This window comes from Zootoca vivipara, chromosome 5, assembly GCF_965207765.1.
Source record: "Zootoca vivipara chromosome 5, rZooViv2.hap1.1, whole genome shotgun sequence".
NCBI classification, from domain to species: Eukaryota; Metazoa; Chordata; class Lepidosauria; order Squamata; family Lacertidae; genus Zootoca; species Zootoca vivipara.
The window spans coordinates 62,801,894-62,821,296 of record NC_142588.1 but is presented as its reverse complement, the minus strand read 5'-3'; the positions used below and the strand labels follow the sequence as shown (position 1 = coordinate 62,821,296).

The 19,403-nt window shown below is 45.8% G+C and overlaps 1 protein-coding gene and 1 long non-coding RNA gene across 2 annotated transcripts in view; one reads left to right on the top strand and one right to left on the bottom strand.

The window, feature by feature from the left end:
- Positions 1 to 13,867, bottom strand: part of LOC148685706 (uncharacterized) — a 172,236-nt gene extending 158,369 nt beyond the window's left edge. Inside the window, exon 1 of the long non-coding RNA XR_015950276.1 lies at positions 13,598 to 13,867. This is a non-coding gene — a long non-coding RNA (uncharacterized LOC148685706). The remainder of the gene's footprint in view (positions 1 to 13,597) is intronic.
- A 288-nt stretch (positions 13,868 to 14,155) lies between these two features.
- GPC1 (glypican 1) overlaps positions 14,156 to 19,403 on the top strand; it is a 191,280-nt gene continuing 186,032 nt past the window's right edge. Inside the window, exon 1 of the mRNA XM_035132470.3 lies at positions 14,156 to 15,194. Within this exon, the coding sequence (XP_034988361.1) occupies positions 15,038 to 15,194 (157 nt within the window). The 5' untranslated portion in view covers positions 14,156 to 15,037. The remainder of the gene's footprint in view (positions 15,195 to 19,403) is intronic.

Genomic DNA, 19,403 nt, shown 5'->3' with positions numbered 1-19,403 from the left:
TTCTTTAGAGGTTTTTAAGCAGAGGTTGGATGGCCGTCTTTCCTGGATGCTTCAGTTGAGATTCCTGCATTGCAGAGGGTTGGACCCAGTGACCCTCAGAGTCCCTTCCAACTCTACAGTTCTATGATTCCATGATTCACTGCATAGCTGTCAGGTTTTCCCCTTTCTCGCAAGGAAGCCTATTCAGCATAAGGGAATTTCCCTTTTAAAAAAAGGGAGAACTTGACAGCTATGATTCACTGCTGTGCTAGAGAATGAGATGGTGACCCTCTTGTGCCATGTGATATGAAACTATGGTTTTTCATTATGTCTAAAACAGGCCAGTGTTTCCTGAAGAACTACCCTCTGAGCCTAATTTATACCCATGGGGAGGTATCCATAGAGAAACTGTGGAAAAACCTCAGTCATTTCAACCCTGCTGTTAATTATGAACCAGTCCACGTAAGTTCAGTTTCTTGGATACTATAGTGCAAGTATGTGAACCAATGCAAAAAGCCACCTTTGGAACTAGCCTCATCATTAGGTAAATTGAGACTGCTCGCTCAAGCGGTACATAATGGGAGCAGCCAAAGTAGCCTTGCCCCTTGCTTCCCAGCCCCATGTCGCTTCATTCGCTCTCACAAAATAATGGCCAGATGCAGCTAAGAAGGCAGCTTCTTAGCCAGTGGGATTCTGACTGCTGCACATTGGAGCATGTCAGAGATCACTGAGATTATGTTGGGTAGCCCCACTCCCACACCCCTCTGCTCAGCCTCCATAAATTGGACCAAAGAAGGGGATAGGATTTCTACACTTGCAGATCCTTCCAGGCCAGGCATAGGCAAACTTGGTGTCAGGAGTATGGGCAGGAGTCAGGCTCTGGGGCCTGTAGTGCTCTGCAGGACTGGGGCCTGCCTCAGCTTGTGCTAGAGAAGCAAGGGGTGGCCACTCAGGTGAGGCCACTTGATAACTCACTGCACCTGGTGGCAAGAGATGGGAGGGATAAAAGCTCAGCATTTTCCTTCAGCTCTTTGCCACAGCAACCCAATCCCTGCCTTGTTGCATCTGGCCTCCTGTTCCTTGATCCTTTGCCTTGCTCCTTGGACCTATGCCTTGCTCTTCGACCCATGGACCTTCGCCTTGCTGACACCTTGCTCCTTGACCCTTGGACCTACGCCTTGCTCCTCGACCCTTGGACCTTTGCCTTGCCGACGCCTTTCTCCTTGACCTTCAGACCTTTGCCTTTGTGACACCCTGCTTCCTGACCTTCGGTTCTTCGACCCTGCGATTTCCTGCTGCTTGACCCACAGCCCCACGCCACCTGGACTCCCGTTCCTGCTTCCACCCTGCCATCTTGCCTCTGGCCCTGGCGTCCTGAGTCAGGACTGCTACCTCCTGCCAGCCAGACCATGACACTTGGCCCTCCAGATGTTTTGGGACTACAACTCCCATCATCCCAGAACACCAGTCCTGTGAGCTAGGGATGATTGCAGTTGTAGTCCCAAAACATCTGGAGGGCTGAGTTTGCCTATGCCTATTCCAGGCAATTGAGAACTCTGCAATATGAGGGTTCCCAATTGTTTGGGATGGTCTACAGGTAACTCCCAACTTCTCAGGGAACGGTCTGAAGATGAGGACTGGGGAATGCATTCTATGGCAGACTAGCTTCTCTCCGATGGAGAGCTGAAGGTGGAAGAGTCACCCCCCCCCCTTGTCCACAGAGTGTTCAGAAGCAGAGAGAGACAGAAGCTGAACAGCTTAGAGTTACCCAGTTACGAGATAATGACAAGAGAACCAGAAGGGAGGAGGCAGCTAATTGAGACGTCACTTCAGAGTTAGAGACCCCCCCCCTCACCACCGACTCGTATCAGAGAGCAAAGGAGTCAGAGGGAGGGAGGAACCTCACGTTGACGCCTAAAATGCTGCGGAAGCCGGAAGGAGGGTTTAGAGTAGCCAACTGCCCTCCTTGCGCTTGCAACATGATTCTGTAATAAAAAGACTATAAATATATCAACTGCTCATTAATTCTAATCTGTGAAGTTACCAAAGGGAGAGGAGGACTCCCCACGCCTGACACACATCCAGCTTTACACACTTGGTAAAATTTGTTTTGTTTTTAATTTAAAGGGGGCAGAAAGCGGGTCGGCATCTGGGGGGAAAAGACTTTGGCAGTCCCACCTGCCATTGAACTCAATGTGTTTGACTATACGCTATTTTGGCTTTGCACGTGATCCCTGGAAAGTAATCCCAGCATAAACTGAGAGTTGCATGTACTTGCAGAGGTTGAGAGCAGGGGAGGTTTGCACACCCTCCCCACCACCACCACCACCTCATTTGCTCTGTATGGAGCTGAACATGAGAAGGAATTAATTACAAAATTTTAAGAGACAGGGAACAATCACTGCAATAGGCTTGTTAAAATTATTGTATTCTCTGGAAGCCTGCCCTGAATGACAGAGGTGGTTTATGAAATGCTACAAATCATCATTGTTCCAACTCCACATGGACTTAATGCAGGTTTAACAACAACAAAATTGGAGCAAAACGAAGTTGGGAGAAGAGGGAAAACAAAGGATGAAGCCGAACTCAACAGCTACAAGCAATCTAATATTTCGTAATTTAATTTCACACTCAATAGGAAGTTCAGGAATTGTAGATACGGAAGAGATTGCGTTTTGAAATAGGTGGTGGCTGGTAGCATAAAGATCTGAAGTTAAAGGAGAAAAACTGCGTTTTATATAGTTTTTCTCGGCTCACTCAGCCAATGACCCATGAAAGTAAAGGCTGGATACATCCCTACCTGCACCCTTTCGCCTTGTATCACAATGTTGGGGCTTCTGTGCCGTTTTCATTTCTGCCCAGCGGTACGCAAGGGGGAGAGTTCAAATTAAATATCTCACCTTTCAGAAAGTTGGCCCTTTTTCTAAGGGTTTTCCAACCCCCCTCCCTGAGCTTGTATCTCTTTCATGGTCTCGTGATCTCATAAGTTCTGTGGCTGCCCTGTGACCTTCCAACCTTCAACTACACGATTCCTTTCTAAATTGCTCCGTGTTGAGACATCAATGGGGGAATATCAACTTTATTATAAAAGACAGCATTCTCTCCCAAAATGTCAGTCTGCGTGAGTCACTGCACCTGACTGGCAAGCTTTTATAAAACAGGAATAAGGATTTTGAAAAGTACTGCGTCTTATTTTACCTACAGTCAAGTTTCTATGTAAAACACACACACACACACATGAAAGAACAATATAATATATATATATATATATATATATATATATATATATATATATATAATATATTCTGGCATCCTCTGTAGCAGCGACTGTCATGTTAAACTCTACTTAGCCACGAGGGAGAAACTCTAGCCTTGAGCAAAAATTACAAGCAATTTAACATTAATGCCATGCTTGAAAGCTACCTTGTAAAGCTGAAGGTAACAATTTGAGATGTGCTAGTAAATTCGACCTACTCTTTTTCTTGGCTTCCCTGTGTTTCTGTTTTCATAATGCCTGTTCTTGGCAGAAGGGGAATTGGATGTCGACACTTGTTTTAATCTCAAGACTTGGAGGCACGTATCTTTCCGACTATTGCAAAATCCACATGTATGGTCCTGCTGGAGACATGTTTTGGAAAGGGAGAGGGGGAACAAGAACAGGGAGGGATAATTATATGACACCTTTTAAGAGTCTATTAGTTGACCATTACAAACATTTGCATCAGAAAGCAGTTATTGCTCTGTGGGGGGGAAATGGTCTATGGGCACCAGCAAAACGGAAAGTGAATTCAGGATCAGTAATAAGAGTTAGACAGGGTTGCCCCCTCTGTCTTGCCACCCCTTCACTGAACACAGTTAGACTTCTTGTGTTTCTACCTCTTCTCATGCCCAGGCCAAATTCCATCATCCCATCATGCCATCTTTATAGATCCAAACCAAAAAGCGACCTAGAAAACGCTAGACCCCTCCCTTATGGCAGGACATCTCTAAAGTGCAAGTTACGGATGAAAAAAAGTTTCATTGATCTTCCTCTAAATACGAGGCGGTAATTAGAGACAACTTGATGACCACACATTATGGGACAGTGCTTATTAGAGAAACCCCATGTGTCTTCTCGAAGAATGTCACTTGAAATATGCTAAATAGCATTAGTATTGACTACTAGGCAATGATACTAATAAGGCCGTACCATTTGCAACAGTGGTAGTATGACAGACCAAATATGAATGTACTCATCTCAGACTGCACATTTGCACCAGCTAAAGAAAAAAACAAGGCGTGGAAAAGCTGTTGTGAAAATCTCTCTAACCCTTTTCTCTGTATTTTGCACGACTACAACTTTATGGACTCAGCTACTGTACATTAGTCAAAAAACAGTGCTCTGAATGTGTTGTACACATGCAACACCAGGTGGTGTTGTAGAGCACAAAACTTTTCTATGCAATTTTACATAGTGTTTTTTTCTTTTGTTGTAACAATTAAATATATGACTTATAGCATTTTCCCATTTATTTATTTATACCCCGCCCATCTGGCTGGGTTTCCCCAGCCACTCTGAGTAGCTCCCAACAGAATATTAAACAGAATAAAACATCAAACATTAAAAAACTTCCCTAAACAGGGCTGTATGTAGATCCACCCTTTATTAAAGTTTTTCTGTCCCTTCTCTCACAAATAGGTAAAGGTAAAGGGACCCCTGACCATTAAGTCTAGTCGTGACCGACTCTGGGGTTGCGGCGCTCATCTCGCATTATTGGCCGAGGGAGCCGGCGTATAGCTTCCAGGTCATGTGGCCAGCATGACAAAGCCACTTCTGGCAAACCAGAGCAGCACACGGAAACACCGTTTACCTTCCTGCTGTAGCGGTTCCTATTTATCTACTTGCATTTTTGACGTGCTTTCAAACTGCTAGGTTGGCAGGAGCTGGGACCAAGCAACGGGAGCTCACCTCATCACAGGGATTCGAACCGCCGACCTTCTGATCAGCAAGCCCTAGGCTCAGTGGTTTAACCCACAATGCCACCTGGGTCTCTCACAAATAGAGTGGGGCAAATAAATCTAAATCCCTATTGCCTGGACATGTAGCATTATACCAACCACACCTGTACAATGTGAATTCTATATGCCACTATGACAGTGTGTGGCATACCACACAGTGCAGCCTGGCTTAGTACATTATAAGCCCCATTATTTTGACAGCTCAAGTCAAACAGCAGAGCCACAGATTTATTGAGGACCTTGCAGGATGCAATACAAGACCAGGTGGACTATAATACAGTGCCCTTGAAAAGAAAAGCGTTCCAAACATTTCATGTTGGTGGCACACTTTTTAGACATGCATCATTTCGCGACACAGTAATTCAGTTTTACTAGCAAACCGGAGGTTAAACTAACCCCTCTCCAGCCTTGGGAGGAGCACAGGGAGCTTTGGTGCAACACGCCGATACACTGCAGCCGACACACTAATGTGTCATGACGCACAGTTTCAGAAGCTCTGGGCTATGCCCTTGTCCACCATGGCTTTCGGCCAACAGTAGAACTATTCAGCATCTATTCATATGAAGCTTTGCCTTTGAGAAGCCAGTTGTGCTAGTGCTATAGCCTGTACCATTGTGCACTGCCATAATTGGAAGCGTTAATATAATTTGCATTGTTATATCTAACAATTTACATGAAATGCTGACAATCTTGTTTACGTTTCTGCCAGGCAACTGCCAAAGGGGAGCTGTAGACACAACAAAGTGCTTTTTGTTCTTCCTTTTAAAGAAAATAATACCTGAGAAGGTACATAATTGTGCAGGTTTGCCGTGTTCAGCGCTGGTTTATTGGCACTTGTTGCTGACATCTCTTGTCAGTAACAGGTAATTTTGCCAGTGTCAACAAAGTTTAATAAAGTGTGAAAGTCCATTAGGATGAATCAAAGCCACTTAGAACATCTACTAACAATAATCAAAGCACTTGCTGGAAGCGCGTTTCATCATATGTAACAGTAAACATTTGACGAGGACCTGGGATAATTGCATTAGTTACCTTGTTGTGGACTGCAGTGTCATAAGCTGGGAGGAAGCCATTGAGTCTCACTTCCCGAGGCTGCTTAAATCTCATTGACTTTAATGGGATTTAAGCAGCTAAACTACAAACAGGATTGCAACATTACTCTTTAGTGTTCGCCTTATCGAGTAATGCAGAGATGATGATGTGGCACATGTTTACTCTAAAGTAGGTTGTGCTATATTCGGTGAGGCTAGGAAGAGCGCTTAGGATTGCAAGCTAAATCACGTCAGGAGATGTTGGTGATTATGGCGATAATGAAATGGCCAAGTCTGGGAATGAAGGTCCATGTCTGAGTTTGTGTCGGGTGTCAGTGGGGTCTTGAGCTGCAGTTGACAGCGGTCACGGTCCAACAACTGACCCTTTGCTGAACCGCCATGCAATTTTCACTGGAAGCCTGGCAGACTGAATGCTGTACTTTGAAGGCTGCGGTGCCAAGCTGCCAGAGCATTCATTTAACTGACTCCAATGTTTAGGGGCAGCCCCTCTTCACCAGGCCCTTAAAGCAGCAGCCCCAGAGATGCTCCCAAGCGTATGCTTACAAAAGAATGTTTGCAATTGTTCTCTAACAATTGGGATTGGGACCACGAGCCAGAAGGAGGGATTCTTACCCTTTCCCCTATGGCCATGTTCCAACTGAAAATTGCCACATTACCTGTTTGGACCTGAAGCTGCTATTTGCATGGAATAGCAGCTTCAGGGGCAATTGTTTGACATGGGCTTAAGCGTTAACCCTTGTACTGCTGTTCCAGTCTAGACTGAGGTGCCTGGCAACTGATTTTGCTAAAAAGAGACAGAGACAAGTTCAGTTGTAAAATCACATTTTAAAAGTGCATGGGTAGCATAATGTGCAGTTTGACTCGCAGGCTGTGTACACATTATACATTGAAAGTGCATTTGAAGCACATTGCTTCCCTGGGAACGGCACCCTCTCTCACACAGAGCTACAATTCCCAGCACCCTTGAAAAACTATATTTCCCAAGATTCTTTGGGGAAAGCCATGCTGTAAATGCAAGTTGTATACAGATAGCTCAATCGGTAGAGCATGAGATTCTTGATCTCAGAGTTGTGGGTTCGAGCCCGTTTGAGCAAAAGACTCCTGCATCGGCAAGGGCTTGAACAAGATGGCTCTCAGGGTCACTTCCAACTCTACAATTCTGTGATTCATCTCTGGTGCGAATATGCTGTCTATGCTACAGTCAGATCCAGTCCAAGATGTTTTGCTGTCTGAGGTGGAACAGCAAATGGCTATATACACACCCTGCCAAGATGTATCAAACTCAAGTCTGGACAAATTATTTCTGACACCCGAAGCAGAAAACCGCACCAGTACTGCCCCCTGGGAGTAAAAATACAACAATAATAAATGAAATAAACAATTTGCTGCCCTTGCATGACACCCAAAAACAACTGCCTCAGGCAGTTCAATCTAACTAGCCAATTGGAGACTGACCCTAGTTTCCCTGTTACTTGCTGCCTTGGAAGCTGCCCTGTGTCTGGTTTTGACTACACACCCACCTCTGGCTTCTCTGATCTTTGTCTGCTGCTCTGAAACTTAACCCCAACTATTTTAGACCATGCATCCATTTCTGGGTACCTGAGTCAAATCCCCTTGGCCCTGGAAGCCAATTACATGGAGCCTGCTGAGGCCTGGCACTCAATTTTGGGGAGTCTCTGTATGAGTAGGGCCTTTGGAAGAAGGATGATAGAATGCCTCATCCCTTGTCCTCATCACATTTTGACAATTCGCATTATAAAACCATCTCCCTTGCTATGACTTGTGCTTTAAGGTAGTGATGTGTCTTACTAAACATAGGACTCCTTATTTGAAGGGCTACATGGCCCAATCCCAGTTTAAAGAGAAAGACACCTAAGAAGGGAATGCAGGGGCCCGGAAGGTGCCTATCAGCAGTTAGCACATGGGCAGTGAGCTGATTTGATCGGAGTCTGCCCAGCTGTGGCAAGGCTTATATTCATTTAAAACATCATAATTATTTCTAAATTTACTCTGAGTGGAACTTAGGTGGAATCTATACACATATTTTAAAAAGCTGTGAAAATGCTTTTTTGAAAAGCGTTTTGAGAAATATATTGAATTTGCCATAGCTCACTGTCGCCATCTAGTGTCATATTTGTATATTGCACTTTACAACACACTTAAAATGTTTTATTTGCAGCTGTATAGCTGAGTCTTTGGTTTAGTACCACGCATGTGACTTAAACCAAACTATGGTTTTGCTATTCCTGCGTGTGATTCAGATTTGTTTGTTCAGTAATTCCCTACCTCAAATCCTTGTTTGATCTAATCATTGTTATCTTGTGAACTGCCCTGAGATCTTGTGATGAAGGGCTGTATATAAATCACATAATTTTTTCATCCATATAAATGATGTTTCCTCTCTCTTGGTGGTGTGCTTCCTCTTTTTGAATGTGTTTAGTTAGCCATCCACCTCTAACTAGGCTATCAAAACCAACACTTTGAAAGCCAAGGTTGAAAACCAGTGGAAAGAAAATGGAATATATTGTTTGATAAGCAAAAACCCACTTAGATTTTTACAAGTGTTTGGGAATTCCAAACCCCACCCCACCCAATCACACTGAGACTGTTGAAATTCATCTCCAATCATGAATACATGACTTGAAAGATTCATTGAAAACAGCAGGCTTTGCTTTTAACTCAGGGTTTTAGAACTGTTGTGTAATGTACCTACATTTTTGTAAGCATTTACCACTGTGACTGGCTCTTATACCTTGTAAATTAGGAACTGCTTTGAAAATGTAAAAACACTCCTACGCAGTTAATCATGGCTGTCTTTTCCAGATCTCTCAAGTTTGGTTTCAGAGAAACTGTTCCGTTAAAGATTTGATAGGAGCATTAAGTATATATATTTCCATGGTTGTCCCTTACAACAATATATCCAGTAAACAAAAGAACCTGAAGGCTGTTTTTGTTGCTTTGATTATAATTACCATGGTACCATTTGGATAGACTGGAAGTTGGACCCAAGGCTATTTAAACAAACAAACAAACAAACAAACAAAGCTATCTCCAGTCCCTTCCCACAGGTTTGTTTAACCCCTGACAGATTTATTGGGGCAAAATCACATTTTATCCTGATAGCCCTGAATGTCCCTTGGAGGAAAGTGGGATAAAAATTAGATTAAAAAAACAAACGTACCCAAATCACATAGTGAATCAAAAGAATCACATGGCATATACACCAAGTACTGTGGATGTAGCCCATATATATGAAAGGTTGGCAGCATTAGAGAGTCAGTGTAATTGCAAACAACAGTACTGCCCTTTGCATCAATGTGGTGCAACATGGTGGTGTTGAACCTGGTTTGAATGCAACACTAAATGCAATACATTGACTTTACGCGAATGAATCTTGGCTACAGCTTGAAGTAAGTAAAGATAGAGCCAGTCAGGGACAACATGGAAAGCCAAACCTTGTGTTATCTCAGCATGATGCGGAAGTAGCAAAGCAGCTATGTCACAGCTGCTTTGCTACTCCTATTCAGAGCCGTCTTTCCCATAGGGCTTAGTCGTGTGTCGTGCCAGGGCACCAGCCTCTCAGGGGCGCCCCAGCAAGGGGGGAGCTGCACAGCTTTGCTGGCAGGCTCCCCTTTCCTTGCACGCCCGCCAACTGCACCCCGCCAACCATATGGCTGGCGGGTGTGCAGCTTGCCTCCCAAGCCTCCATGGAAGAGAGCGATCCCTGCAGAGGCTTAGGATGGAAGATGCGCCCTGCCAACAATATTCTCTGCAGGGATTGCTCTCCTCCCGCGGAGGCTTAGGAGGGGCACAACTTCCCTCCCAAGCCTCTGCAGGGATTGCTCTCCTGCAGTGGCATGGGGGAGAGCTGTGCCCTCCCCCGATGGCTGGCAGTGTGCAGCTTCACCCCATCCATGGTAATTTAGGGGTGCTGGACGGATATTTGCACCCTGGCACCGCATCTGCTAAAGACGGCCCTGCTCCTGTTTCATGCTGAGATAAGGGCCCACATAGACACACCTTACTAGTAAACCATCGTTTGGAATAATGTGACATGCAAACCAAGCTATAGGTTGCACTAAACCACAGCATGTCCTTTTCAGATGTAACAATAAACCATGGTTGGTGTTAAACTGGAAGTTGATATTTCCAATTTCCTTCTTACAGTCACATCAAAAGTGGAGAGGGGCAGAGTAATGTGCGCTCACATGGCATGAGCAGGTTCACTTAGGTAATGCTAAACAGTGGTTTGTTTGGTATGACATCTGATCTGGACAACTGAGGGTTGTTGTCATCTGCACTGCATGCTGCGTTTGATAGCAATGAGCGGGTTTTATGGGACAAGGAGTGGAAATGTGACACAAACACTATTTTATTTTACATTCTTCCATATGAACCAAGGGTAAGGAGCTTCTGGCCCTCCAGATGTTGCTGAAGTGATGCTATCACCCCTGACCATTAGCTGACAGGAGCTGGACTCCAACATCTGGAGAAGCAGAGAGTCCTCACCCAATAGAAACCATACTTTTGTTTATTCCAAGCAGCTAATTATGATTTAAGAGTCTCAGCAGAGCTTTTAGAAAGCATATCTACCTCCTGATAATCAAGGCTTTGAGTAAGGTAGCTTCCATCATACACCACACAAACCCAGTTAGGAATGACCCTATGATTTCAGCAGTACCAATGCCTATGACTGCAGGATTGCAGCCTTATACTGATTCCTAAATGCCTTTGCTTGGAAGGACTTGCTTCTGAGCAACCAAGTACAGAAGGCTTTGTTCAGTCATTTGAACAATGCAATCACCCCTAAGTCCTCCCTGCCCCCCACCTAGACTTGGTATTAATATTGTAGTTTTCCTTTGTGCATGTCTTTGTATACTTACTTTTTCTGCCCAGGCCTGCAGAGTCCCCCTTGCTTTTTAGACACCACAGATTGTTCTTTCTGTGATACCTACCCTTACCTTGTGCCAAGTGCTATGGCCCCTGTTTATCACCCCATCACATTGCAATGCCTGAATCAGCTGTTCAGGAGACAGCATTTTCCCTTAGTGACTGAGGAGCAGTGCTCTTTGTGGCCGGATGGATTTTCTGTCTCTCGCTCTGTGTCACTGGCTTTCTCTTTGTTGCTTTCTCTCTTTATACACCTCCTTGTTTCATGTGCTCTTTTGCCCCCTCCGTTTTTCTCCTCTAGGTCTCTTAAGGGACCATTTCACTTAAGCGACTGCAGGTTGCTGAAATCTACCATCTACGAGCCATTTCGTTTATATATTTTTCACCTTGATTATCCAGTCCTGTCCTTTTATTCAAAACACTGTTGTTTTCTCCAGAAAAGGCTCTCTTAAAAAGGAGCATCCTTCTCAGTGTGAAGGAGCAATATAATGCCTTGAAACACTTGCAAATCCCAAAACAAACAAGGACAGTCACATGGTTTTTGTGTCCTGTATGTGTGTTTGTTGACAGAATGCACTTATTTATCATTTGATTTATATAAATATTCATGTACCACCTACTGCACTAAGCTCAAGGCGGGGTACATAGATATATAAGGAAAATTAAAACAATAAAATTGTAATACAGTTAAATAAAGTGCTGATAATCCAACATGGCACATTGACCAAGCTCAAGCTTTCCCACTGGATGTTTAATTCCTCTAAGTATATTTTAAAGACGCACTGAAACGTCTTCAGTTTTGCTGCTTGTCAGAGCACAGAGGGGAGTTGGTTCTGTAAAAAGGGAGCCAGTGCAGAGAAATTGCTCCCTTTTGTGATTATTCACAGCGGAATGGGTCAATAACAGTCCCAAGACACCCAAGTTGCAATGACGACAGCCCAAAATGAAACAAAAGGCAATTGTTGGCCTTTTGTACCAGAAACAGTAAGGTGCCCGCTTCCTTTCCTCCAGGAATGATGGAGAACCTGCTAGACATGCCACTTTTCTGTAAGATCCGTGACTTGGCAGAGAGAGAAATGACTCTTTGGGGACCACTGCTTCTTTGGTCTCCCGTTTTGTAATTTACCTATATTTACCCTTTTCCTCGTCTTTTTATAGGGCTGTGACTCCTCAGGTCTCCTCAACCTGGAGTAGCCAACAGCTTCTCTTGCCCTGAGTGTTATCCCTTTTTGAGATGCTGCTAAGATTCTAACGCTTGCTTTTAGAGCTTGAGCCCCTTGGCCTCAGAGCAGAGATGCTTTGAGCAGCCATTGACATTTTGAATCTGCGGGGATTAGTTGCACTAATTAACTGTGCTTCTAGGCCTCAGTGAACTCATTGCCTCTAGCTGAGCAATCCTGGGCATATTTGCTTAGAAGTGATATTCAGTGGGACTGACTCCCAGGTGAGTGTGCGTAAGACTGCAGCCATTTGTGCACAAGTGCAATGGCACAGTTATAATTCTATTCTCCTTCTACCATAACTAACAAACAGTCCCCCTTGGTAAACTAGGAGTTCACTGCAGTTCCCCTGATATAAATGTAAAGGTACCCCAGATCATTAGGTCCAGTCACGGACAACTCTGGGGTTGCAGCACTCATCTCGCTCTATAGGCTGAGGGAGCCGGCGTTTGTCCACAGACAGCTTCCTGGTCATGTGGCCAGCATGATTAAGCCGCTTCTGGTGAACCAGAGCAGCGCACGGAAACGCTGTTTACCTTTCCGCCGGTGTGGTACCTATTTACCTACTTGCACTCTGACGTGCTTTCGAACTGCCAGGTGGGCAGGAGCTGGGACCGAACAACGGGAGCTCACCCTGTCGCGGGGATTTGAACCGCCGACCTTCTGATCAGCAAACCCTTGGCTCTGTGGTTTAGACCACAGCGGCACCCTCATCCCTTTCCCCGATATAGTAAATGTCTTTTTCTCTCTCCTTTTTTGGCAGAAACCTCACAGAAGTCTAATTTGTGGCCAATTGCACTGGTTCGCTGCAGCCTGCTCCCATGGCACTGTGGCAAATTGTGCACCCTGCAGGGCACAGGCTGTTCTTGTTCTGTACCTGGTGGTCTAACTTTGTAAACAATTGATACTGCAGCAAAGCACTGATATTGACACATTTGCTTACTTGGGGAAGGAAGAACCTATTGGAGACAACTACCGGTATAGATATGTCTGCCCTTGCTAACCCTCCCCTGCCTTCCTATTGTTTTGGATCTACGGAGCCCTCTGACTCAGAACGAATATCCCTGTCTGGAAACCAGGACTATAAAAGTGCTGTGTCAATTCGAATATGTTTTTTAGAGCAGCTCCTGATCGGAAGCAACGCGTCGTAAGCCAGTCAATCACGATCTTAAGGCGATGCGGTGACGAGGAAACAATAGCTGCTGCCCTCGAGCCTTTGGAGGCAGTTTACAGCGAGAGATTTTTGGAGTTACGTTACACGATCCCCAGATAGCGGGGGAGATCCAAGATCGATATCCTCCTGCGTGCGCGTACGTAGCGGGGAGACTATTAGGGCCGATAATAGGCAGCATTTCATCCTGTACTGTTAAAAGCGCCCCGAGAAAACTCTGGCACTAATGCGGTTTCGTAAGGAGGCCACTTACTGGAGTTGGAAGGGAGAAACCGCGCGTAACCTACCAGCCATGCAATGCACGGGCCCGAAGCTCACTGCCTTACTCTTTCGCAGAAGCACGCCGGCCACGTGAGCGAGTCGCTGCCGACAAGCCTGACAATGGCTCTCTCTCTCGCCCTGTACCGCCCGATTCCCCCCTCCGCCTCCTTCCCTCCCCCTCGCGATAGAGCCTTAATTCGCTTGGCAAGACCCAACGCTTTCCGATGGGAAAGAGAAGCGGGGGGAAAGGAGCGCTGCAGAAAGCGCTTCTTCTTTCTCCCGTCCCGCAGTAGAAAGTTGCAGCGTTGCTTCGGATCTCGCTGCTGCTGCTGCACATAAACGCGCCGGTTGCTTCTTTTTTGGAGCGGGGGGGGGGGAGCGGCGGCGCCTGCGACTCAAACAATGAGCAGCAGCGATTTCTGAAAGGAGACATCCCACGGCTGAGTATGTTGCTAAAGAGGGGGCGGAGCATAGGTTAGGGAGCACATGAGGGGGGGACGCTATACCCTACTCTGATTGGCCGTCGGGAGGCGTGATGCCACGTCCGGCGGGGAAGCCCTGCCTTGCTGTGTGGAGCCTCCTCTTTTTGGGTCTGGCTTTCTTTGCAGGTGGTGCTGCTGCTACTGCTGCTGCCGCCGCCGCCGCCGCCTTGCCGCCACAGCTCGCCGGCTGGATCGGACGCGCACCGAAGCGCGTGCCTGGCGCAGTTGTTCGCCGCTGCCTGGGAACAATCGGCAGCTCCCCCTCCTCCCTCCTCTTCATCCCAGCCTCAAACTTTGCCCATCGAAGCTTGCAGTCGTTTGCATTTCTCCTTGGCACCCCCAGCAACTCCCTCTCCACCTCGGGTCAAGAGATGCAGTAGTTCTGAGGATTTTTATATATTCTACACACACAAAAAGGAGGGAAACCGGATCGGTTCTTTTGTGCAAACCTGTCCCTTATACGCTCATTCTTCTCTCCGTGTGTGTGTCTCTGTGCCGTGAGAGCAGCAGCCGGCGCGCGGATTTAATTTCCTGGGATCTCCTTTTCGAGCGCTGCCCTCCAGCCGCCGCTTTCCTGAAGTGAAAACTCCTGCGCCCCTCGGCCGCTTCTCCTCCCTCGCGCCCCACCTTGGAAGCGACTTGACCCCGCGGCTTTCTGGGCCACCTTGCGCTCTTGCACCGCGCGGCGCCGCCTGCAGCACCGCTTCGTTTGGCTCGGGGTTGCATTGTTCCTTGCCCGCCCCTGGGGGTTTCCCCCTTTGCTTGTTGGAAGCGGAGCTGGGAAGGCAGGCAGAGGGAGGAGATGCCCAAGGGAAGGTGGAACTGAGCGACCGCGTCTCTCTCACCTCTCCGCAACCCGCCGGATCCCTTGTGTTGAGAAGAGAGAGGAGGAGGAGGCGGCACAGCGAGGCCGGTTTGGGATCACCCGCTGCAGGTCCTTCTCCCTTCCTTTTTGGCGCGGGCTTTTAGGGCTACGAGGGCAGGATGCGTTTCTTCCCGTGGGGATTTTGGCTGCTGTGGGTCGCCGCCTCGTCGGCTCGGAGCGACGGCGGCAACAAGCCGAGGAGCTGCGCCGAGCTCCGGCAACTCTATGGGGCCAAAGGATTCAGCCCGAGTGGGGTCCCCCAAGCGGAGATCTCGGGTGAGTAGATGCGTCATTTTACTAGTTCTCTGTCTTCACCGCCGTTACCGGCTTTCCTGCCCCAGGAGCGCCGGCAGGACCAGCCCCCGCTTCTTGGACAGGGAACCGGAATGGCTCCTTCTTCAGCCCCTTTTGCCACATCTCCGAGCAATGTGGGTAGCCAGGATCCTCAGCGAGATGCATGACTCGGGCAGGCTTGGTAACTAATCCGATGGAGAACGGAGAGGCGCGGGGTTAATTGAGCCCTGTAATCCATATCTGAGCCTTGAGAGCGATCCCTAAAGAAGACAGCTGTCGAGCATGTGCAGAGTGCCGCTCCTTTCCTGTTGCGAGCATTTGTAGAAGAACGCAAGTGTTGGGGCTCCGGGGGCGAAGGTGGGGCTTGAAGAATGCTTTGAGCTCCAGGGTTTTTCATTCTAAAACATGTGCACCGGGTGCAGGAAAGAGGTGCTGTGTACAGCAGATCGTGTATTGAACTCCACACTGCTTTGTGTTAAGAAAGGTAGGGATGTGTGGAGTGGGGAGGTCTTACTGATGCAATTTCTGTAATTCATCCATCTAACAAACCATTTTGATGTTGGTGTCTTAAGTAACTAGTTTAGGGGAAAGACCGGAGGCTCTTCGCCTTTCTTCTCAACCCCCACCCCCCTCTATTCAGCACCTTCCCATTTTTCCATTTCCTTTTGTCACCTGCAACTTAACCACCACAGTATTTCCTGGAACTTTGTGTTGAGTTTTTGTTGAGACGGTTCTTGCAAAACCAGCATCTGCTGAAGATTCTGCTTTTGAAGGGAGGGTTGACAATCTCTTTCTGTGAGACATTTTCTTAAAACCAAGTTTTCACCAAAACACATCATTTCCAGTGTCACTGCCTCAAAATTGAGTTTCATTTGTAATATAGAGGGCTCTCTTGCCTCCTGCTTCCAACCCTCTGCTGCTAAGGGCAAATGTGATATTGTGTGTGTGTGATTTGCTGTGTTTATAAATAAACAAATAAATCTGCCCTTAGCATAAGGCTGTAATGCAGTCTGGAGGATTTGAGCTAGAAGTGTGGTGTGGTCCGTTTGGATAATGAAAAACTCTTGTGATTGGTTTCAAAGTTAGAGAATGCCACAAGGTAATAAGAGAAGAGATGGTGTGCTCCATCTTTTTGAGAAGGAAGAGGCTTAAAGACCAGCTGGCAATTAAAAAAAAAGAAAATGACACACAAATGCCCAGCTGTTTGAGGAAGTTAGTGGAAGATGCAGATTGCGGTAACTCCTGAAAGTTAGTTAGTTTATTTATTTACTTTAAAAGATTCACTTCCTCTGTATGTATTGGAGCCTTTCCATTTTAAAAAATGAAAACCTGTATCAAAACATGCAACATATGCAAAAATACAAAAGGTCTGGGGGAAATGGTTCATTTTAGCTGACTTGTGTGAACTTTTTCATTGAAACACAGCAGTAAGGTAATCTTAGGGTAGGCATCAAAGCCAAACGACAGCGTTAGTCCATTAAAATTATGCTCTACAGTCAATTTCTGACAGTTGGTTGTATCCGCTACTAGGGATGCTCAGAGTAGACCCTTATAAATTGAAACACAAGAGTAGCTTTGTCCCATTAATTTCAGTGGGTCTACTCTGAGTAGAATTTGGTTAGATGGAACCTGTTGTTTGCTCAGATGTAAATCCCACTGATTAAAATTGAACTTGCTGCTTCCAAATAAGTTTGGTTAGGGTTGCTGTTCAGTAGTATGCCAGGCAGACCTAATAGTTTTACATTAATGTTGAGGAAGCAGTTACATTAGGTGGTATTTTAAGTTTTGCTCAGAGTAGACCTACAGAAATGAGTGGACCTTAGTCATGCCCATTAATTTCAATGTATCCGAGTATGAATGATGGTGGATACATACAGCTCATAGTTTCCTTCATTGAAATATGGTGAGCTTTGAAAGAACGCCCCCTACAGAATGGTTTCAGTTGTCTTGTTAGTTTGCAATTGTTCACAGTTCTTCCTGGCTCCTTTGCTTCTTCAGGGATGAAATATTTTTTTACTTTGATAGTCAAGCATGATGTTCATAAGACTTGGACAAGTACTGCTTTTTAACTTTCTGCAGTGTGAGATTAGTTGCTCCCTAAGGCTGCAATCCTGTGCATATAGTGTTTGGGAGTAAGTTCTCTGGAAGTCATTGAGACTTGCTTCCAATTAAATATGCACAGGATTGGCCTGTGTGTCTTGTCCTTGCAGCTGCTCACATAGAGTAAGCAGATAGTTGAAGTGGGATTTTCCTTTTCTTGGCCATTTAAACCAGGGGTGGGGAACCTATGGCCTTCCAGATGTTGCTGGACTTCCTTCAGCCAGCAGGAATGATAGAATTGGAATCCAGCAACATCTGGCCACTGCTTCCTTATCCTCGATTTAAACACAGGGCTTAGTTCAGACTGCAACAAAACCAGAAGGGAGTTTTATTCCTATAAATTATACCAAATACAGACTGGAACTTTATCTAGGTGTAGCTCAGCAGCATTAGGAGAAAACTGAAGAACTCAAGTCTATATGGGTGCAATGGAATAACAGCACCATAGCATTTGGTGCAAGTTTACCTATTCAGGATCCCATTACTTTTAAGCAGGGGTAGGCAACCTAAGGCCTGTGGGCTGGATACGGCCCAATCACCTTCTCAATCCGGCCCGCGGACGATCCGGGAATCAGTGTGTTTTTACATGAGTAGAATGTGTCCTTTTATTTAAAATGCATCTCTGGGTTATTTGTGGGGCATAGGAATTTGTTCATTTTTCCCCTTCAAAATATAGTCCAGCCCACCACCTGGTCTGAGGGACAGTGGACCGGCCCACGGCTGAAAAAGGTTGCTGACTTTAGTTTCTGAACGTTTTGGAAGTCAAACGGACTTCCAGAACAGATTCCATTTGACTTCCAAGGTACGACTGTGTGTGTGTGTGTGTGTGTGTGTGTGTGTGTGTGTGTGAAGTCTTGTTTACTATTTTTTTAAAAAAAAAACCCACAGCTTTTAAAGTTTGTACCTACCTTCCTTGCCAGAAAGGTTTATGCCTCCAGGATATGATCATGCAGTAACTGATTCCACACGCACCCCTAATATTTTTTTGCTCAGGTATGGGTTTCATGTCTCTAGTCTTAAATCCATTGTCTTATACCAAGAATATAGAATCAAGAACAGTTAGAAGTAATGGGTTGGGCTAATTATAAGTATCAGTGTTGTGATGTCTGACGAATATATATGTAAATGACAAGGGTGTTAAACTATACCTTTTGATAGCATGTAGACAGGAGCAGTAATGTTACATACATACCATTATGAAAGCTGGTAGAGGAAGTACAGGGTGGAAAAATGAGAGAACGAGAGTGTGCTGTCTTATGAGCCATCTGCTTCTAGCACTGCCAGCTGTGTACTTAAAAAGGAATTCTTCATGTTCCTAGTTGGTGGTTGCCATATGCACTTCAAATTGGTAAAAATTTAGAAAGTCACATCTGTGTTGTGCTAATATCCGTCTAGTGACTGCTGTAACTGCTATATAAGAGTCAGTGTGTTTTGATAGAGCATGTGATTTGGACACTGGGAGCTGACATGCAGAAGATTTTATGGTGGGTTTTTTTGGCGTTACCAGATGCAAGAGTTGCAGGCAAAGTGAAGAGCTGTAAACTACTTTACTGCCAGCCCTGTTTCCAAATGTATTGCTTTCCCCACTGCATGGCATTGCCTCCTATTGCTGTACTCTTTCTCCTATCCAGCTCCCCTCTATACTCACCTTCTGCTTTCCTTCAAAACCTATTGGCAGTTTCTTCCCATCCCAATCAAGTCTCTGCAAATGCTTTATTCTCGTCACTGAATTCTAGACATAGTGTTCCTCCTTCCTTTCCTCTCTGAGACTCCTCATTAGGTACCCTTTGGAGATCGCTGTTGCTAGCTCCCTTTTTCCAGGTTCCCCCCAGCCCCACTATGCGGTTTGAAGAAGGAATTGGCAAGGGGAGACGGCTCTCTAGAGTGCCTGCAAATATGCAAATGCATTGCTTATCAAGAGCTATTTCTGTATCTGTTCACTTTCCCGAGCTGTTCTTAGAGCCGTCTGAGAGTTCCATATGCTTCATAAACTATCCCAGTCCCTGTTTCATATGCTTTTTTTGGCTAGAAAGCTAAAGATTCCTGCACACTGCTTTGCTTTTCTGCTGTGATGGCCCAGTAGGCATTGAT